The sequence below is a fragment of the Chaetodon trifascialis genome, chromosome 24 (assembly GCF_039877785.1).
Source record: "Chaetodon trifascialis isolate fChaTrf1 chromosome 24, fChaTrf1.hap1, whole genome shotgun sequence".
Taxonomy (NCBI): Eukaryota; Metazoa; Chordata; class Actinopteri; order Chaetodontiformes; family Chaetodontidae; genus Chaetodon; species Chaetodon trifascialis.
The window spans coordinates 7,074,664-7,090,739 of NC_092079.1; the positions used below are offsets into that span (position 1 = coordinate 7,074,664).

Consider the following 16,076-nt stretch of genomic DNA (forward strand, 5'->3'; position numbering starts at 1 on the left):
ATCAGGAAGATGTTTTTGGTGTTTCGCTGGCTTCACGTTGCTTTTCGCTACATATATTCTCATCTCATTCTCATCATCAGAGTCTTCCTCAGCATCATCCTGCAGGAGAACAGACCTGCAGCTGACCTTTCCCTCCCGCATCCCTTCAGGACGTCTGAGAAGGAAGGGCACTCACTGACAAAGGGTCACCTATTGTATAAACTGACCACCCATAAACACAGAGTCAACAGAACAAAGACATTGTGTTCTGTGTCCTCTCCATCATCTCTGTTCAGTTCTTGTCTGACTTTCTGTCCAAATGTCCTCAGCCTGTGCACTTCCTGTTCAGACAGACCTCCTTTCCCTCTGCACTTCATGTTTGACCTGGCTGACTCCATGAACAGCTCTTTATCTCGGAAATACTTCTCCACTTTCACACCTTTCATATGTTTTGGTTTCCACTTTGTGTTTAACGTCTGACTGAACATCAAAACAAACCAGCTGCCTTCAAAATAAAACACGAAGACCTTTCGTCTGAATTCAACATTCAGACATCGAACAGCAGCAGAAACAGCCCGTTTGGATGAACAACGTGTCTTCTTTGGAACATTTGGATGAAGTGAATGAAGGTTCAGCTAATTGATCGACTGAATTTTTGACCAAAGTTTTGCAGTTTTAAAATGAAATTTGACATTTTTCAGATCAAACTATTGAACAGAAACTTTAAATAAAGACCATATGGACCAACTTGATGATTTAAATGCAGCTTGGTTCAATAATTCAGCAGCAACAAACGACTCAGTGATTTCAGCTGTGACTGAATGAAATCAGTTTCCAGTAAACTTTGGATGAAACAGAACGAAAGTTCATCTGATTTCATGAATGTGATCAAAAAAGAAGAGACTCACCGTGTGTTTGTGTGTTCAGGAGGCTGAAAGTGACGATGGAACAAACAAAAAGTCATAATTTAAGAAGAAAAAGTGACATATTTTAAACGTCACACCACAATACGCAACAACACACAGAAACACACAGACAGTCAGTACGACGCTGCAGTAAAACAGTGAAATATTTTGTGGGAAACATTGAGAGAAGGTTGAATTTTAGATGAAGTTTCTGAATATTCAGCAGAGATTTTGCAGGAAACGTGACTGTGACACCGTGTTCATGACTGCGCTGCCACAACAACCTCCTGTCTTCCGCGCTCAACCTTTGCAACAGATATTGAAGTTGCTGTTTGATCCCGATCGGACACCAGAGCATCACTGAGGTCCAATGCTGATGTCGGCGATCAGGTCTGGCTCAGTCGGCGCTCCGGTTAATCCCAAAGGTGTTGGGTGTGGTTCCAGTCACGGCTCTGTGAAGACCCACTGAGTTCTTCTACACCAAACTGGAAAAACCATTTCTTTATGGACGACAGCATCCAGAAACGTTTCTCCGGATCTTTCAGCTGAGTCCGGTCAGCAGTCCTGACCTGAAGAAAGACCATAAAACACTCACAGCAACATTCAGCTTTGACTGGAACAAGATCCACAATTGAAATCAACACACAGCTGAAGGTTCAAGTCAACAGTGTTTCCACACTTGAATGATCACAGCGTCCATCTTTAAAGGACAGGAAGTGGAAGAAGTTTACAAAGTAAATGAGGAATCTTTTCAATCGTTATCAACAAAGTTCATTGATCAATTTATTCCAATAACCTGAAAGACTGATGTGACTGAGATCCTGCACAGACTCAGCTGATCTGTTCAGCAGTGTTTCTCTAACAGGAGGAGACTGTCCCTCCTACAGAGGACACAGAGACAGTGAGACACCACACCAGGACCTGAACCCAAAGCCAGGATAAAGAGGTTCAGTGAATGTGGTGTTGAAGGTGTGGAGGTGGATCAGTGAGTCAGAGGAGACTCTGTAGAAGGACAGAGTACCAGCAGGACAGTCCACATACACTCCTACTCTGTGAGAGACAGAGGAGGAGGAGGAGGAGGAGGAGGAGGAGGAGGAGGAGGAGGATGTTGTTCTGTTATTGTGACAGACAGAGTAACCTTCAGCATCAGAGCAGTCCAGTCTCCAGGACTGATCATTCATTCCAAAATAACACTCATCACTGTGTCCTTTCCTTTTGATTCTTCTGTAACTCACTGATACAGAAATTCTTCCTCTCCACTCGACCTCCCAGTAACAGCGACCAGTCAGACCACTTCCACACAGCAGCTGAGGAAACCAGTCAAACCTGTCTGGATGATCAGGATATGACCGATGCTTCCTCGCATACATCATCGTCCTGTTGTTGTCAGACAGTTTGATGTTTTGGTTCACTGTGTTTGTGTCCAGTTTGAGTTCGCAGGAATCTGACAGAGAGAAGAAGAAGAAAACAGCTGCAGTTATTGATCGATCAGCTGTTGATGGATGGACAGTTTGATGATGACAGAGATGTAAATGAGTGATGTCTCAGTTTGAAGATGGCTGAATGTGCTCTGCTTTGTTGTCATCAGTCAAATGAAAGACACACTTACACTTCCTCAGACCTGGTCTCAACCATTGGCATCCAGCAGGCTCCACCCTGAAAGGGGGGGGGGGGGGGTCAGAGCAGCACCTCCTCTTTCAGCATGCGAACATGGACGTTACATTACTCTCATACACACAAACACAGCATGTTGATCCAGCCTGCTTCTCCCTGCTGCCTCAACATGTTTCCAGCTCTTCCTCCTCTTTCACACTGACTGACTGTGGCTGCAGCAGGCTCTTCATACCTGAGAGTGTCCAGTCTGCAGTGAGGATCCTCCACTTCAGCAGACAGCAGCTTCACTCCTGAGTCTCCTGGATGATTGTAGCTCAGGTCCAGCTCTCTCAGATGGGAGGGGTTCGATCTCAGAGCTGAGGCCAGAGAAGCACAGTCTTCCTCTGTGATCAGACAGCCTGACAGCCTGAAAACACAGAACAACACACATGGAAGATCATCTGAGGGTCCTGCTGTGTCCATCCAATCACTGCTCAGGATTTACAACACATAATAATTCTCAACAGTTTCTGTGTTTCAGGTTAACGACTTCACACTCGACACTTCACTTCCTGAGGTCCTCGGCGACACCTTTGTGCTAATTAATCATGACTGAATCAGGAACAAAGTGACGTCCACTAATCAAAGTCACATGACAACAAAACATAAACGAGGATTTCCATCTCAGCCAGACTTCATTAATAAAAGGAACATTGAGAGAAAAAAATCTGCCAATCAATGAGTGTCTGTGTCAAATGTGTGGACTTCTGAGGTTAAAGAAAGACGTCAACGCTTTTACAACAAACAGTAACTTGATCTGACCTGAGACTTTCCAGTGCACAGTGTGGACTCTCTAATCCAGCACACAGCAGCTTCACTCCTGAATCCTGCAGGTTGTTGTTACTCAGGTCCAGCTCTCTCAGACTGGAGGACCGGGATCTGATGACTGAGGACAGAGCTTCACAGCTTCTCTCTGAGAGGTTACAGCCACTCAGTCTGAAGAGACACAGGAAGGAGGCAAACAGTAAGATATCAGAGTATTTAGTGGTGAAGACACTTCACTATCTCTGTACTTACAAAGCTTTGTTGGAGGCTTTGACCACTGGCAGCAGCCTCAGAAGAGCCTCCTCTGAAGCAGAGAATTTCTTCAGGTCAAACACGTCCAGATCTTTCTCTGATGACAGTAAGATGAAGACCAGAGCTGACCACTGAGCAGGAGACAGTTCATCTGTGGAGAGTCTTCCTGAACTCAGAGACTGTTGGATCTGATCCACCAGAGAACGATCGTTCAGTTCATTCAGACAGTGGAACAGATTGATGCTTTTCTCCGCAGAGGGAGTCTCTTCAATCTTCTTCTTGATGTACTTGACTGTTTCCTGATTGGTTTCTGAGCCACTTCCTGTCTGTGTCAGCAGGCCTCGAAGGAAACTCTGATTGGTCTGCAGTGAAAGACCCAGGAGGAATCGGAGGAACAAGTCCAGGTGTCCATTTGGACACAGTAAGGCCTTGTCCACTGCACTCTGGTGGACACGTGTTAATTCATTTAAAAATTCATTAGCCCACCAGGAGATTATTTGTTGTTCTGACAGCAGATTGACTCGAGAGTTGATGAGTGTCAGATGGGCATGAAGAGCAGCCAGAAACTCCTGAACACTCAGATGGACGAAGCAGAACACCTTGTCCTGGTACAGTCCTCTCTCCTCTATGAAGATCTGTGTGAACACTCCTGAGTACACTGAGGCTGCTCTGATATCGATGCCACACTCTGTCAGGTCTGACTGGGAGAAGGTCAGGTTTCCTTTCTGCAGCTACTCAAAAGCCAGTTTTCCCAGAGACTCAATCATCTTCCTGCTCTCTGGAGTCCACTGAGGATCTGACTCAGCTCCTCCATCATACTTGATGGTCTTCACTTTGGACTGAACCACCAGGAAGTGGATGTACATCTCAGTCAGGGTCTTGGGCAGCTCTCTTTCCTCTCTGGTCTTCATCACATCCTCCAGAACTGTAGCAGTGATCCAGCAGAAGACCGGGATGTGGCACATGATGTGGAGGCTTCGTGATGTCTTGATGTGGGAAATGATTCTTCTGGCCTGCTCCTCATCTCTGAACCTCTTCATGAAGTACTCCTCCTTCTGTTCATCAGTGAACCCTCTGACCTCTGCCACCAAGTCAATACATGCAGGAGGGATCTGATTGGCTGCTGCAGGTCGTGTGGTTATCCAGAGGCGAGCAGAGGGAAGCAGGTTCCTCCTGATGAGGTTCGTCAGCAGCACATCCACTGAGGTGGACTTTGTAGCATCAGTCAGGATCTTGTTGTTGGTGAAGTCCAGAGGAAGTCGACACTCATCCAGACCGTCAAAGATGAACAAAACCCTGAACTCTTCAAACCTGCAGATTCCTGCTTCTTTGGTTTCAGGAAAGAAGTGATGAACAAGTTCCACCAAGCTGAACTTTTTCTCTCTCAGCACATTCAGCTCTCTGAAAGTGAATGGAAACATGAACTGTATGTCCTGGTGGGCTTTGTCTTCAGCCCAGTCCAGAGTGAACTTCTGTGTTAAGACCGTCTTCCCAATGCCAGCCACTCCCTTCGTCATCACTGTTCTGTTTGGTTCATCTCGTCCAGGTGGGGGTTTAAAGATGTCTTCTTGTCTGATTGTGGTTTCTGGTCTGTGTGGTTTCCTGGATGCTGTTTCAATTTGTCTGACCTCATGTTCGTCATGGACCTGTCCTGTCCCTCCCTCTGTGATGAAGAGCTCTGTGTAGATCTGATTCAGGAGGGTCGGGTTTCCTGCTTTAGCGATCCCCTCAAACACACACTGGAACTTCTCCTTCAGGTTAGATTTAAGTTTACCTTGATAAAGTGGAACAGGACTTCCTGGATGAAGACACAACAAATAAATCAATGAGTGATTGATAAAGTTCAGATAAGAATTTAATGTCCTTGTCTAAACATATTTTGGTCCATCAGTTGAGACATCAGCGAATGTTCATTGATCCAGCAGTTAAACCTTTAGAGAAATCCTCTTACTGCTCTGCAGACGCTCAGCCAGCTCCTCCTCCTTCATCTTCCTCAGGAAGTGCAGCGTGATCTTCAGAAATGCCTCTCTGCTGCTCCTCCTCTGCTCTGCATCCTCACCGTCCAACACCTCCTCATCCTCCCCCTGACTCTCTAAGCATTCTGGGTCATCTGAGCTCAGAACCGTCTTGATCTTCTTCAGCTCGTTCCTCACAAAAGAGACAATGTTCTCCTCCAGCAGCTGGAACAGAAGATGATATGAATGACACAAAATGAAATCATGGAGGCAAACATCAGATCCATGTTGGACAAACTGATGGTCCGCTGGTCTAAAAAGTGTAGCGTGGACATTATTGTGGACAGAACAGATGTGAAAGCAGCTGTTGTACACATACAGACCAGAAATGCGGAGTCAAGGTGAGTTTGATGCTGCTGGGCAGACTGACCACTGGGAACCTCTGAGCTGTCCTGGCGGACTCTGTGGAGGAATCATGAAGAATTAGCTCACATCATGTCCGTCCACACAGGGACAAACAACAGCTGAAGGTCCTTTGCCGCCGTCAGTGTTGTTCTTGACTTTGTGAATCCATCGGCAGCATCGATCACAAACAGACTGTGTGCTCACACTCTCTGTGTTGCTTCACTCTGTTTCACAGCAGCTGATCTCAGTCCAGCTGTTATCACTGACATGTTTGTGTTTGTGTTGTCACATGACTGAAAAGCACAACATGTTGATTTGATGGAGGAACTCAGTGGAATCAGGGTTAGCCTTCGTTAGCATCTGTTAGCCTCGATCAAGTCACTGTTTCATACTCATGCAGTCATCAGTCAGAACGTGTGTGTGGAGGAAATGTTCAACTGGAGTCAAGAGCTGAAGACTGGTTATACTGGGCAGCTTCCACATGTGAGGATAGAAACGAATGAGAAGAAGAACAATGCTGAAAATAAAGGTCAAATTGTCCAACACAATTTTCATACTGAGAACAACTTACTGTCTGTCAGAGACATGCTGCTGTTTAAAATGAATGATGGCATCTTTTGACTGGTCGCTCTTGAAGGACACACAGCTGGGTCCAGGTCCAGGTCCAGGTCCAGGTCCAGGTCCAGGTCCAGGTCCAGGTCCAGGTCCAGGTCCAGGTCCAGGTCCAGCAGAGTCTGGTGGGTCCTGCTGCTCTGGCCTTCAACACAACACACACAGAGCTTTGAGTGTGAATAATGATGGTGGACAGATTCGAGTGCTCTGACATGGAGACGAGTCCTGGACAGTCAGAGATCCTCGTCTCACCTCTGAGCTTCGGTCTGGACGTCATCGTCCCCACACGGACTGGTTTTAGAGGGACGAACTCCTTCCTCTCTGTCCTCACACCGATTCATGCTGCTGAACTCACGTCAGCTCACGCACACTTTGATCTGGAGAGGAAACAAATCATTCATGTGCACATCAGCTGAACTCATCCTTTCATGGTTTCTCCTGTCCAAATATCAGCTGCTCCTCCTCTGAATGGCTGTTATCTTGTGTTTCATATCAGAGTCAGCTGAATGCAGTCAAACAGCAGTGTGAGTGCCGAGCTGCTGTACTTCTATCGGTCCACTAGATGGCGCCATGAAGCTGCATTGAAGTGAACACACACTTGATGCCTGGACCACCGTTGACATCCACTGACACACACTGACTGAATCTGACAGGAAGCTTCAGTTTGTGGAATATTCAGTAAATTCAACATGGCTGAAAGTTTCTTTACGCCTGAATGATCCTCGATCACCGATAAGTGAAGGAGAAAGTCAAATATTTACACAGGAGAAATAGAAAGGTCATATTAAAAGAGGAATCTGTTTTATTCTCATGTCAAATATTTGAATATATTTGTATCTGTGTTCTGTGTGTTCAGTGTGGAGGAGCCATAACTGCATTTCATTGGTCAATCCTGTTATAAAGACAATGAAGCTGAACGCTGAACCTTGATAAGGAGCCAAAGTCCACAGAGGCAGCGCGATGATTCAACTGAGATAAAAAATAAAGCTTCACTTCACACAAACTAATGTGGCAGCAACAAATATCAGATTTCACCTGTGAGAACAAAGCCCAGAGCGGCTCCTTGAACACTCAGATTACTGTATTATTGTATCGCTGATGGGTAACGAGTACTTCAATGTTGGAGTGTGTCGACGTGGAGCAACTTTTAACTGTTTAATCGACTTTTAGGAAGTTTAACGAACTGATCATTTGTTTTGATTAAAGTCTTAATTTGAAAAGTCACAAAATGAAGTCAAAGTCAAATATTTCCGGAGTATAAATATCAAGAGAGAGAGAAATACTCAAGTTAGTACAAGTACTTCCAGACTGTAGTGAACTACAAAACTTAAGTAGTGACTTTCCACCACTGAGCGATCCTTTCAAAATAAAAGCCTGTCTCAATCAAGCCCTCTCAGGTCATATTAAAAGAGGAATCTTTGATTTGATTCTTGATCACATTGAAGCACAAAGTGAGAAAAAGAAGCGACACTCGTTGCTGTTGGAGGAGAGTTCAGAGCTCTGACAGCTCATTTAGTGACACAGTTTCAGATTGAACTGAGAAATAAAAGCTTTCAGCTCCTCACAGCCTCCGAATGCTCCTTCCTGCTGTCTCCGCATCATCTATTGAGGATCAACTCGCTCTGCTTCTGCTCTTATTCCAGCGTTCACACTCACAAATATCCACACAACATGGCCGATGTTTTGAACGGAGCTGCTTTCACCTCCTTCGTCCAGAGTTCACAGTTAAACTCAGAGTTTGGAGAAACGATGGACAGAGCTGCTGATCGATGCCATTTGTGCTGAAGCTAAGCTAATGACAGCTTGTGTAAAAGACACCTGAAACGAGTTACTTTACCTTTAGCTGGAGATTCAGAGGAGAAAACAAACTGCGACACACCGAAGGCAGGAAGTGAAAATAAACTTTAAACACTCGCCCAACTGGAGAAACTAGATTACACCTATAAAAACGATCAAACTGGCCGACGAGCCTGGACTTGCAGGTCCGTTTGAAGCTGCTTCGTTGGTTCTGGACACTTCAGCTGCAAAGACAGCTGGTCCGGCTGCTTCTGATGATGATCGCTATCAGATGACATGACAGAGTCGGTCAGTGGGTCATTTTAGCTGTTTAGCAGCGAAAGGAATGCCGCTGCAGAACAATGAAACTGAATCCTTTTTACATGTGAACCGATCAGTTTCAGTGGATTTCAATGAGGGCGTCACTCTGCTGGGAAACTTGTAGCACGTGACAAAAAGCAAAAGGTGGAAGGTGCCATTCGCTAATCAATGAGCGCAACAAAACTCCACGTCACAGCGTGGTTTCATACACGCGACAAAACTGAGCCAAAAGTACACCGACGAGACGCAAACTCCTGATTCACATGCAGGGTTAGAGTCAGCGTTTCAGCACTGACGCTGGAGGCATCGGGTTTTGAGACGTTCATCAGTCACTTCTGAAGGCCAAACACACATGTGGAGCACTGAGTTACAGATTTAAAGAGGAAACTTCAAATTCAGAGCATAACATGCAGAAAATTAACACAACTCAGCTTCATAACTCACAGACAGGATATCAATTCCGCATCAGACACATTCAGGAAATTCAAATGTGGGAAGCATTTCGACTCCTTCCGGGAATCCCATCAAAGAAAAAACATGAATTGAGAAATTCGAGCTCGAAAACAATCAGTTAACGAGTTACAGTACTTCACTGCAGTTTTACTGGATTTGTCAGTGTGACGCAGCACACTGGCTGCATCAGCTGTTTTATCATCAGGGCTTTTAAGAGGAAGGTTTAAAGCTGCAGCAGCATGAAGAGCGTGAGACACAAGGAGGTCTGAACTGGGAACCAACTATTCTGGATGGAAAACAACTCAGTTTATATGAGCTAGTCTTAGTCTGAGTCCTGAGTTTAGTCTTAATCATAAAGAATGAGAAGTCTGATATGGACTTAATGTTTATGTGATGACCCACTGAAGACAGAATTTCATCATATATTAAAAGTTAATCAACAAACCTTCAAACAGGACATTAATATTTCAGTTCAGCCACATTTTTTCTGGATAAATCCAGCAAATTTACCCTGAAAGTTCCCTGTAAACAGAGAGGTGGACTTTATGGGCGCACTTAGCGTCTATTTTTCAAACTACGCTCATTAAAAGAAGAAGCACAGAAAACACTAACACAGCTGACCACGTCTACAAAACCCAAGCTTTAAATCAAGCTGTCTGCAGGAGACGCTTCATTCCTGAATCCAAGCAGTCGTTCAGTGTTGGTGTGTTTACGTGAGGTAGACCGTCAGTACTGCAGGACAGACCAGACGCCTCCTCTCCCACAGTGATGGTCCATCTGTCCTCTGAAGACAGGCGTCAGGAGGTCCAGTCTGTCCCTGAAGTCCATTCCTGCACTGCATCAGAAGAACAACACTAAAAGTCATTGCAGCTCGTTCAGACTCAAACTGTGGCCTTCACAGACTGAATGACCTCGACTGGAAACGTTTATTTTACAGTGACATCCAACATCACAACATCAGCAAGTAACACCTGGAATATTCAGGTGTTTTCACCAAACTCACTCCAGCCGGCGTCCTTCAGGAGACATTTGCCAAGGACATCCCTTCCTCGACTTCACGATGTCTCCCGGAGAACTTCTTTATGTGTCTTCAGACGTTCATTTTATCGACGCTCACATGAAACTCAGCAGACACCAACATGGATTTCTGCTGTCTGAAGACAAAAAACGCTCAGATTGCGATCCCAGTATCCTGGAACCAGTTCTGATGGAGTGCAGAGAGAAATCTCGTCCATTGTCCTTGTGAGTGCCCTGGACTCTCAGATCACTGCATCATACAGATGGTCCCAACACTGAGACAGCACCTGAAGAGGACTGAACCATCCAGGACCAAAGGAAAGTGATGGACTCCAGAAGCAACTGACATGCTCCAGGACTGCATGGAGTGTCCTGACTGGGAGGACCCTGAGGACAACAATATATATCAACACATACACAACAGCAGGTCTGTGCGTCAACACCTTCATCACCAGGTGTGAGAGGTCCCCGCCCACAAACTCTGATGGCCCACTGTCCCCCACTGAGGGTTCTGCATGATGCCAGGAGGACAGTGGCAGTGGTTTGACTCTGAAGTTCTGGCCATCTCTGACAAATTGGACCTTTATTGACACTTGAATGATTGACATTAACGCTGCACCAAGTCTGTCTTTATTTCTGATGGTTCACACTGGATTCATTTCAGGAACTGAAGAGAAAATCAATCAGCGTCTTCAAAAACTCTGGATGTGCTCATTTCTGCCTGCGACTGAGCTTTAAACACAGTTTTCTTCAAACCAATGAAAACATGGTGTGAAGCTGTGAGAATATTTGAATATTGAATATTTTGTTCCATTAAAAAGCAGCAGAGACGGATTGCTGTTTAAATAAAGCTACATGAACAGAAAGAAGACAAACATCAACATCCAGCAGCAGCTCTTCAAAGTCGACCATCACAGTGAAAATCCACACAAACCATCAGCAGCACAGACTGCTGCAGCCACCAGAGGGCAGCATCACACTGAGCTTCACAGGCTCACCTGCTCAGTGACAGGTCACCACGCAGGAGTTCTGGGTAATGAAGTTCAAATCAAAGGCCGTCAGAGGAACGTGGCTCCTCACAGGCCGGCTGATCGTTCCTCTTTCTACACAAGCAAGAAAGGCTAAAGAGCAGCTTCCTGCAACAGAAACATGGAGGAGACGAAGAGAAGGAACTGAGCTGAAACCTTTTGAGAGTCCTGGAGGAAACATCAAGATCTGATCTAAAGTTGTGCTGCAGTAATGGAGTAAATGTACTCGGTGACTTTCCACCACTAACAAGGACAATAAAATGAAGCTGACAGAAGAAGAATGGACTCATTCAGCTTGAAGTGACTGTGAATTTTCTCTTTTTCATTTCCATCTTTCACCTTTGAATCTTTTGGTTTCTGCACTTGAGATGATAAACTCTGCTCGTCAGCTGTTTGCTAAAAAGGTCCAAACTTGACAAAAACTGGGACCATGGAGCTGAAAAGCAGCCAACAAGTATGAACTTCGAACGTACGTGTCTGCCTTTAGGTGGTGCCATGTCACCTCAGTGGAAACCTAGAAATGACCACAGGAACCAGTACTCCCCGACCACTGGGTCTGTGTATTTCTGTGGACTGGTCACCTGGCGGCGTTGTGGCGTCTGTCGATGAGCGAGGTGAGGATCTCAGGGTCCTCCATCAGACTGAAGGACAGCATGGCTCCAGGAAGGACGAGGGCAGCGCCGTCAATTGACAAGGTCAATGGAACACAATGGACAGGTCCAAACACTTCATCTCATTTAATTATGCAGACATATTATAAGACAGCAGCTGCCACCATTCAGCACTTGATTGTCCACGACCTGCTGACACACAGAGCGCAGATCAACACCCGTGACCTCCGCTGCTGCTCTCCTCAGCCACCTTCTCGGTCTTCAGGTCACAAGAACTACGAATGCATCGACGCGTCTGTCGGTGTTGCAGGATTCTGTTGTGCCCGCGCTCTTCATGCCACATTTACAAAATGAATACAGTGTCTGTCCGAACATTTTCAGGGAGTGTTGCTGTGTTGGTGATGCACAGTTGATGTGGGCATCCATGTTTTCCACAGGGTCACAATGCAGACTTCTAATCTTGTTATTAGTTATTTATTGACTATTATTGAATAGCATTGGGTTAATGTTACTTTGCAATCAGGAAACTTATGAGTATGTAAAACCAAAGCTAACTGTACATCTGTTGCAATGCTGATAATGATTGGTTAATTTGTAACTGTAAGTGCTGTTCATGTCCAGCACCGAGCCTGTTGTGCTACTCTTGACCTTTGACCCATTACATGTTTCAGAAAATGACACAAACCTTTGTCTCGCTCACATCTCTTGTAGCTTCGTTCACTCATCCAATTAAAGCAAAAAGTTGTAATTTGTCCAAATTTGGTCATCTCAACGGCATAACAAACACCTTAGCGAAAAATGAGCAGCATTTGAAAACATGAGGAACAAGTCTGGAATGCAACAACTGGCCCAGCCAGGACAGCTTCAGATAGACAGAGTGTGCTCTGGAAGGCACCTTTGTTTTTTTTCTAATTTACGGATTCTGCCCGGATTATGTTTGTCGGTTAAGTTTTTAGCTTTTGAAAAGATTGCACATTTTGGATACGAGTGGTTCATTTGGTCCAGTTGAAAGGAGGAATAGAAAGTAGTTCGTCCTGCACATGGCTGTGCTCATTAAGCCTATTCAGTCAAAATGTGACCCGTTCGCTGAGGGTGTCGATGTTCCTATGTGTGTAAATTTAACCAGCCGTCACCTGGATGACAGTTAACGTGTAAGAATCCTTCAAGAAACATTTCTTGTTTTGTCCCCATGTACTTTGAATCCTGTAACTCTCACAACAATCCAGTTTATTTTTGCGTTCGTTTCCAAAATATCAACTTACATGTTGTTACAGTCTCCTCCCAGTTACTTCTGGTTTCTTTACACTGTCAGTACCTGAAATCACGAGGTACAGACAGAGGACATTTACAGGTTTATCAGCGATGAATTGCCTGGACGATTAATGTGCAGCGTGATAGCAGCGGTCAAATCAACAATGATACTGTCACTGTCAAATACAGAAAAAGACAAAGGACCACAGTACTTCTGGGAGTCTCTTCTTTTGGCAGGCTCAATCCAACAGTTCTGTGAGTGATTCCCCCCAAAAAACAAAAAAACAAAAACAAAACCCACCTCAGGGCTAACTGTGCTTGAGGTGAACTCATTTCTTCTTCTTGTCCTGCGTGCTGGTGAACCACTGGTCCAGAAGCTTCTTGCTGTAGTAGATCTGCCAGGCGTGCACCTGCACAGCGATTACGATCACCAGGTACATGACCGACACGGCAGAGAAACCAAAGATGAAGCGGTAGGCTTTGCCGTGCCGGTAGAGCTGCTGCGCCACGGGGAACATTTCCATGCAGCCGTAGATCAGCGGGGCCACGCTGAATAGACCGGCGCTGATCATGGAGATGACCAGGTAGCTGATGTTGTTGCGGGGCAACGCCAAGAAGCAGAAGACTGTGGGGATGATGCTCAGGAGGTAGGGGTACTCCCACTGGTATGGAGAGGCTACTACCTTGTGGGACACCAGGCTCAGCTGGCTCACTGTCACCTGAGACATGAGACACAACACACATCATGTCAATGAGCTCACCTGTCAAAAACTACTGAAGGTTTGTGTCAATTTCTAAAAGTTTAGCATTACCTGAGCTGCCATCAGCACCCAGATCAGCAGGTGGACAATGACGAGTTTACGGATTTCAGACTTCAAGGCAACGCTGCATCGGACAGATGGGTGCGGTCACACACAAATCTTATTATCTCATATTATCATGACATACAGCTCACTGACGGATGTTTGGCATGATAATATACACAAAAGTTGACACGCAGGTTTCAAAGTCTATAACGGGTACGTTTAATTAGCGTCTGTGTATAAATAGTCAATAAGTTCCAGAGATTTGTCCAGAGATTTGAAAATGAAAAATCACCATTCACTGCCCCTTACCTTGTTAAAAACTGCAACAGTTTGAAACCAATTGTTCCCCTGACATTATGAGTTATTCAAACATTAACAAAATTATTTATTGATAAACACCTGACAAGTAATATTAGATGCCATTATTTATATGACTGAATCATTCCCATAGCTGCACTGATGCATAACAGAGTGTATTACAAATTGACAAAATTACTAGAATATATCTGGCTGTTGAACAATCTGACCAGCAGGGGGGGCCTGTGTGCAAATGAACCTTGTGAACCATTTGGCCAGAAGGCTTCAAGAAGCTTCATCTTGCCATCACTAACTGAAAACCTTTGAACAGGGACCATCTCAGTATCATCTGTATTGTTATGTTGAAATAAAATTAATGTATTTTGACTGATCGCTCGTGCTTTTTAGAAAAATGGTACACATCTTTCAAGTTGTGCCATGGGTATGTAAGTAAACAAAAAATAAGACACTGTGCGTGAAGAGGCTAATTGAGGCTAAATCTTGTTATTTTCTTACATTAAGAATATAATTTTTTAGATGACAGGTTTTCTGACACTATTAAATATGTTCGAATTAAATCAACTCCAAAATGTGTATTTGAGACATTTCCTTTCGATTGAAAGAAGATAAGCTGTGGACTCAATTTTTACTTATTTGTTGATTGGTCATCCCTTAGAGGAAATATCCTGTCTTACCACTTTATTTTCCCTCTTACAGAAGATACTAAATTACATAAACGGTAAAAGAACCTACCTCATCTGGTAGTGTGAGGCAACGCGCTCCCGGTGCTGAAAGTCACTGCCGTCTGTACCTGCTGCTCTCGGACCTGCTCGAGAAGCCATCGCGAACACCTGAAAGCAAGACATAAGTTAACGTCATAACATCACAGACTCGTGTGCAGTTTTGAGGCATATAAAGAAAAGATTCCCACCACAGTACAAGCACCTCACATTGGTACTTGAGTGATTGAGGTCCAGCTTCACAACTGCAACTTCCATTCACTGATTGTTAACGAGCGTTGCTACGTTAGCATGGGTCGCGTTTAGCAGATGCCTGGATAATAATTACACTTGCCAGGTCTGCACGATGAGGCCGTTAGTCTAAACGCAGTCGCCAAAGCTTCATTTCATTTCGGGTGCCATCATTCACTTTGTCATGCTAACATATGTGGTTTAAGGACGACACACGTTAGAGTCAGCTCGCGTTAGCCAACTAGCTAACGCGAGCTGACTCTAACAGTTGCTAGCAGTCTGACTACTAGCATACAGATACATACAGATACAGTGTCGGTTACTGTAGCTTGAGAAAAATGAAAAGCTACGTCGCCAAACTGTCAGATAACAACAGTCAAACCATTTAAGAGATTCATGATAGCACTTACTTTTTATTTGCTGTTCCGGAGAAACATTCACACACGATAGTTGACACGGGTACTCCTGCTCACTGAGGAAAAGAGACAGGAAGTAACTGATGACAGCTCAAACGATGATTGGCCAGACGCTTCTTCTTCGTTCTGTTTATGGCGGGTGGCAACCAGTGTTATGGTGCATTACCGCCACCTACTATGTTGGAGTGTGGACCTGAGTAACTACCCTGTGTCATAACGCAAACAAAACAAAACAAAAACCCTAGACTAATGGGTCAGACTCGGTCTATTGGTCTCTCTCTGTCTCTATCTCTGTCTCTGTCTCTGTCTCTGTCTGTCTCTCTCTCTCTCTCTCTCTCTCTCACACACACACGCACGCACGCACGCACGCACGCACGCACGCACACACACACACACACACACACACACAGAATTTCATGTTGAAAGATTTTCTCACCTGATCAAATGCATATTACAGTTGGGTCAGTGATCATCCAAACTGGTTCTGCTGTTTCCAAAAATGAATCAAAACATTTGTGAAAAACCACAATAAGTAATTTCTGAAAGGATAATGTCCATTGTATGCAGGAGATCAATAAAGATGAAAATTGAAAATTGTCACGG

At 44.8% G+C, this 16,076-nt stretch overlaps 1 protein-coding gene and 1 pseudogene across 1 annotated transcript; both read right to left on the reverse strand.

Annotated features, from left to right (window-relative positions):
• Positions 1–731: 731 nt before the first annotated feature.
• Positions 732–8,399, reverse strand: LOC139352096 (NLR family CARD domain-containing protein 3-like; annotated as a pseudogene).
• A 3,024-nt stretch (positions 8,400–11,423) lies between these two features.
• LOC139352099 (protein jagunal homolog 1-B) lies at positions 11,424–15,577 on the reverse strand. Its single transcript, XM_070994151.1, has 4 exons — positions 15,468–15,577; positions 14,840–14,937; positions 13,796–13,868; positions 11,424–13,702 (listed from the first exon to the last, which is right to left on the reverse strand). The coding sequence occupies exons 2-4, from the start codon at positions 14,926–14,928 to the stop codon at positions 13,313–13,315; spliced, it is 552 nt and encodes a 183-aa protein (XP_070850252.1). The 5' UTR covers positions 14,929–14,937; positions 15,468–15,577; the 3' UTR covers positions 11,424–13,312.
• Positions 15,578–16,076: the final 499 nt, after the last annotated feature.

Coding starts and splice junctions, on each gene's coding strand:
- LOC139352099 (XM_070994151.1), bottom strand. CDS start 14,928: ATGGCTTCTCGAGCAGGTCCGAGAGCAGCAGGTACAGACGGCAGTGAC. Junction 13,869..14,839: donor GCCTCACACTACCAGATGAG/GTAGGTTCTTTT, acceptor TGTCCGATGCAG/CGTTGCCTTGAAGTCTGAAA. Junction 13,703..13,795: donor GGGTGCTGATGGCAGCTCAG/GTAATGCTAAAC, acceptor CTCATGTCTCAG/GTGACAGTGAGCCAGCTGAG.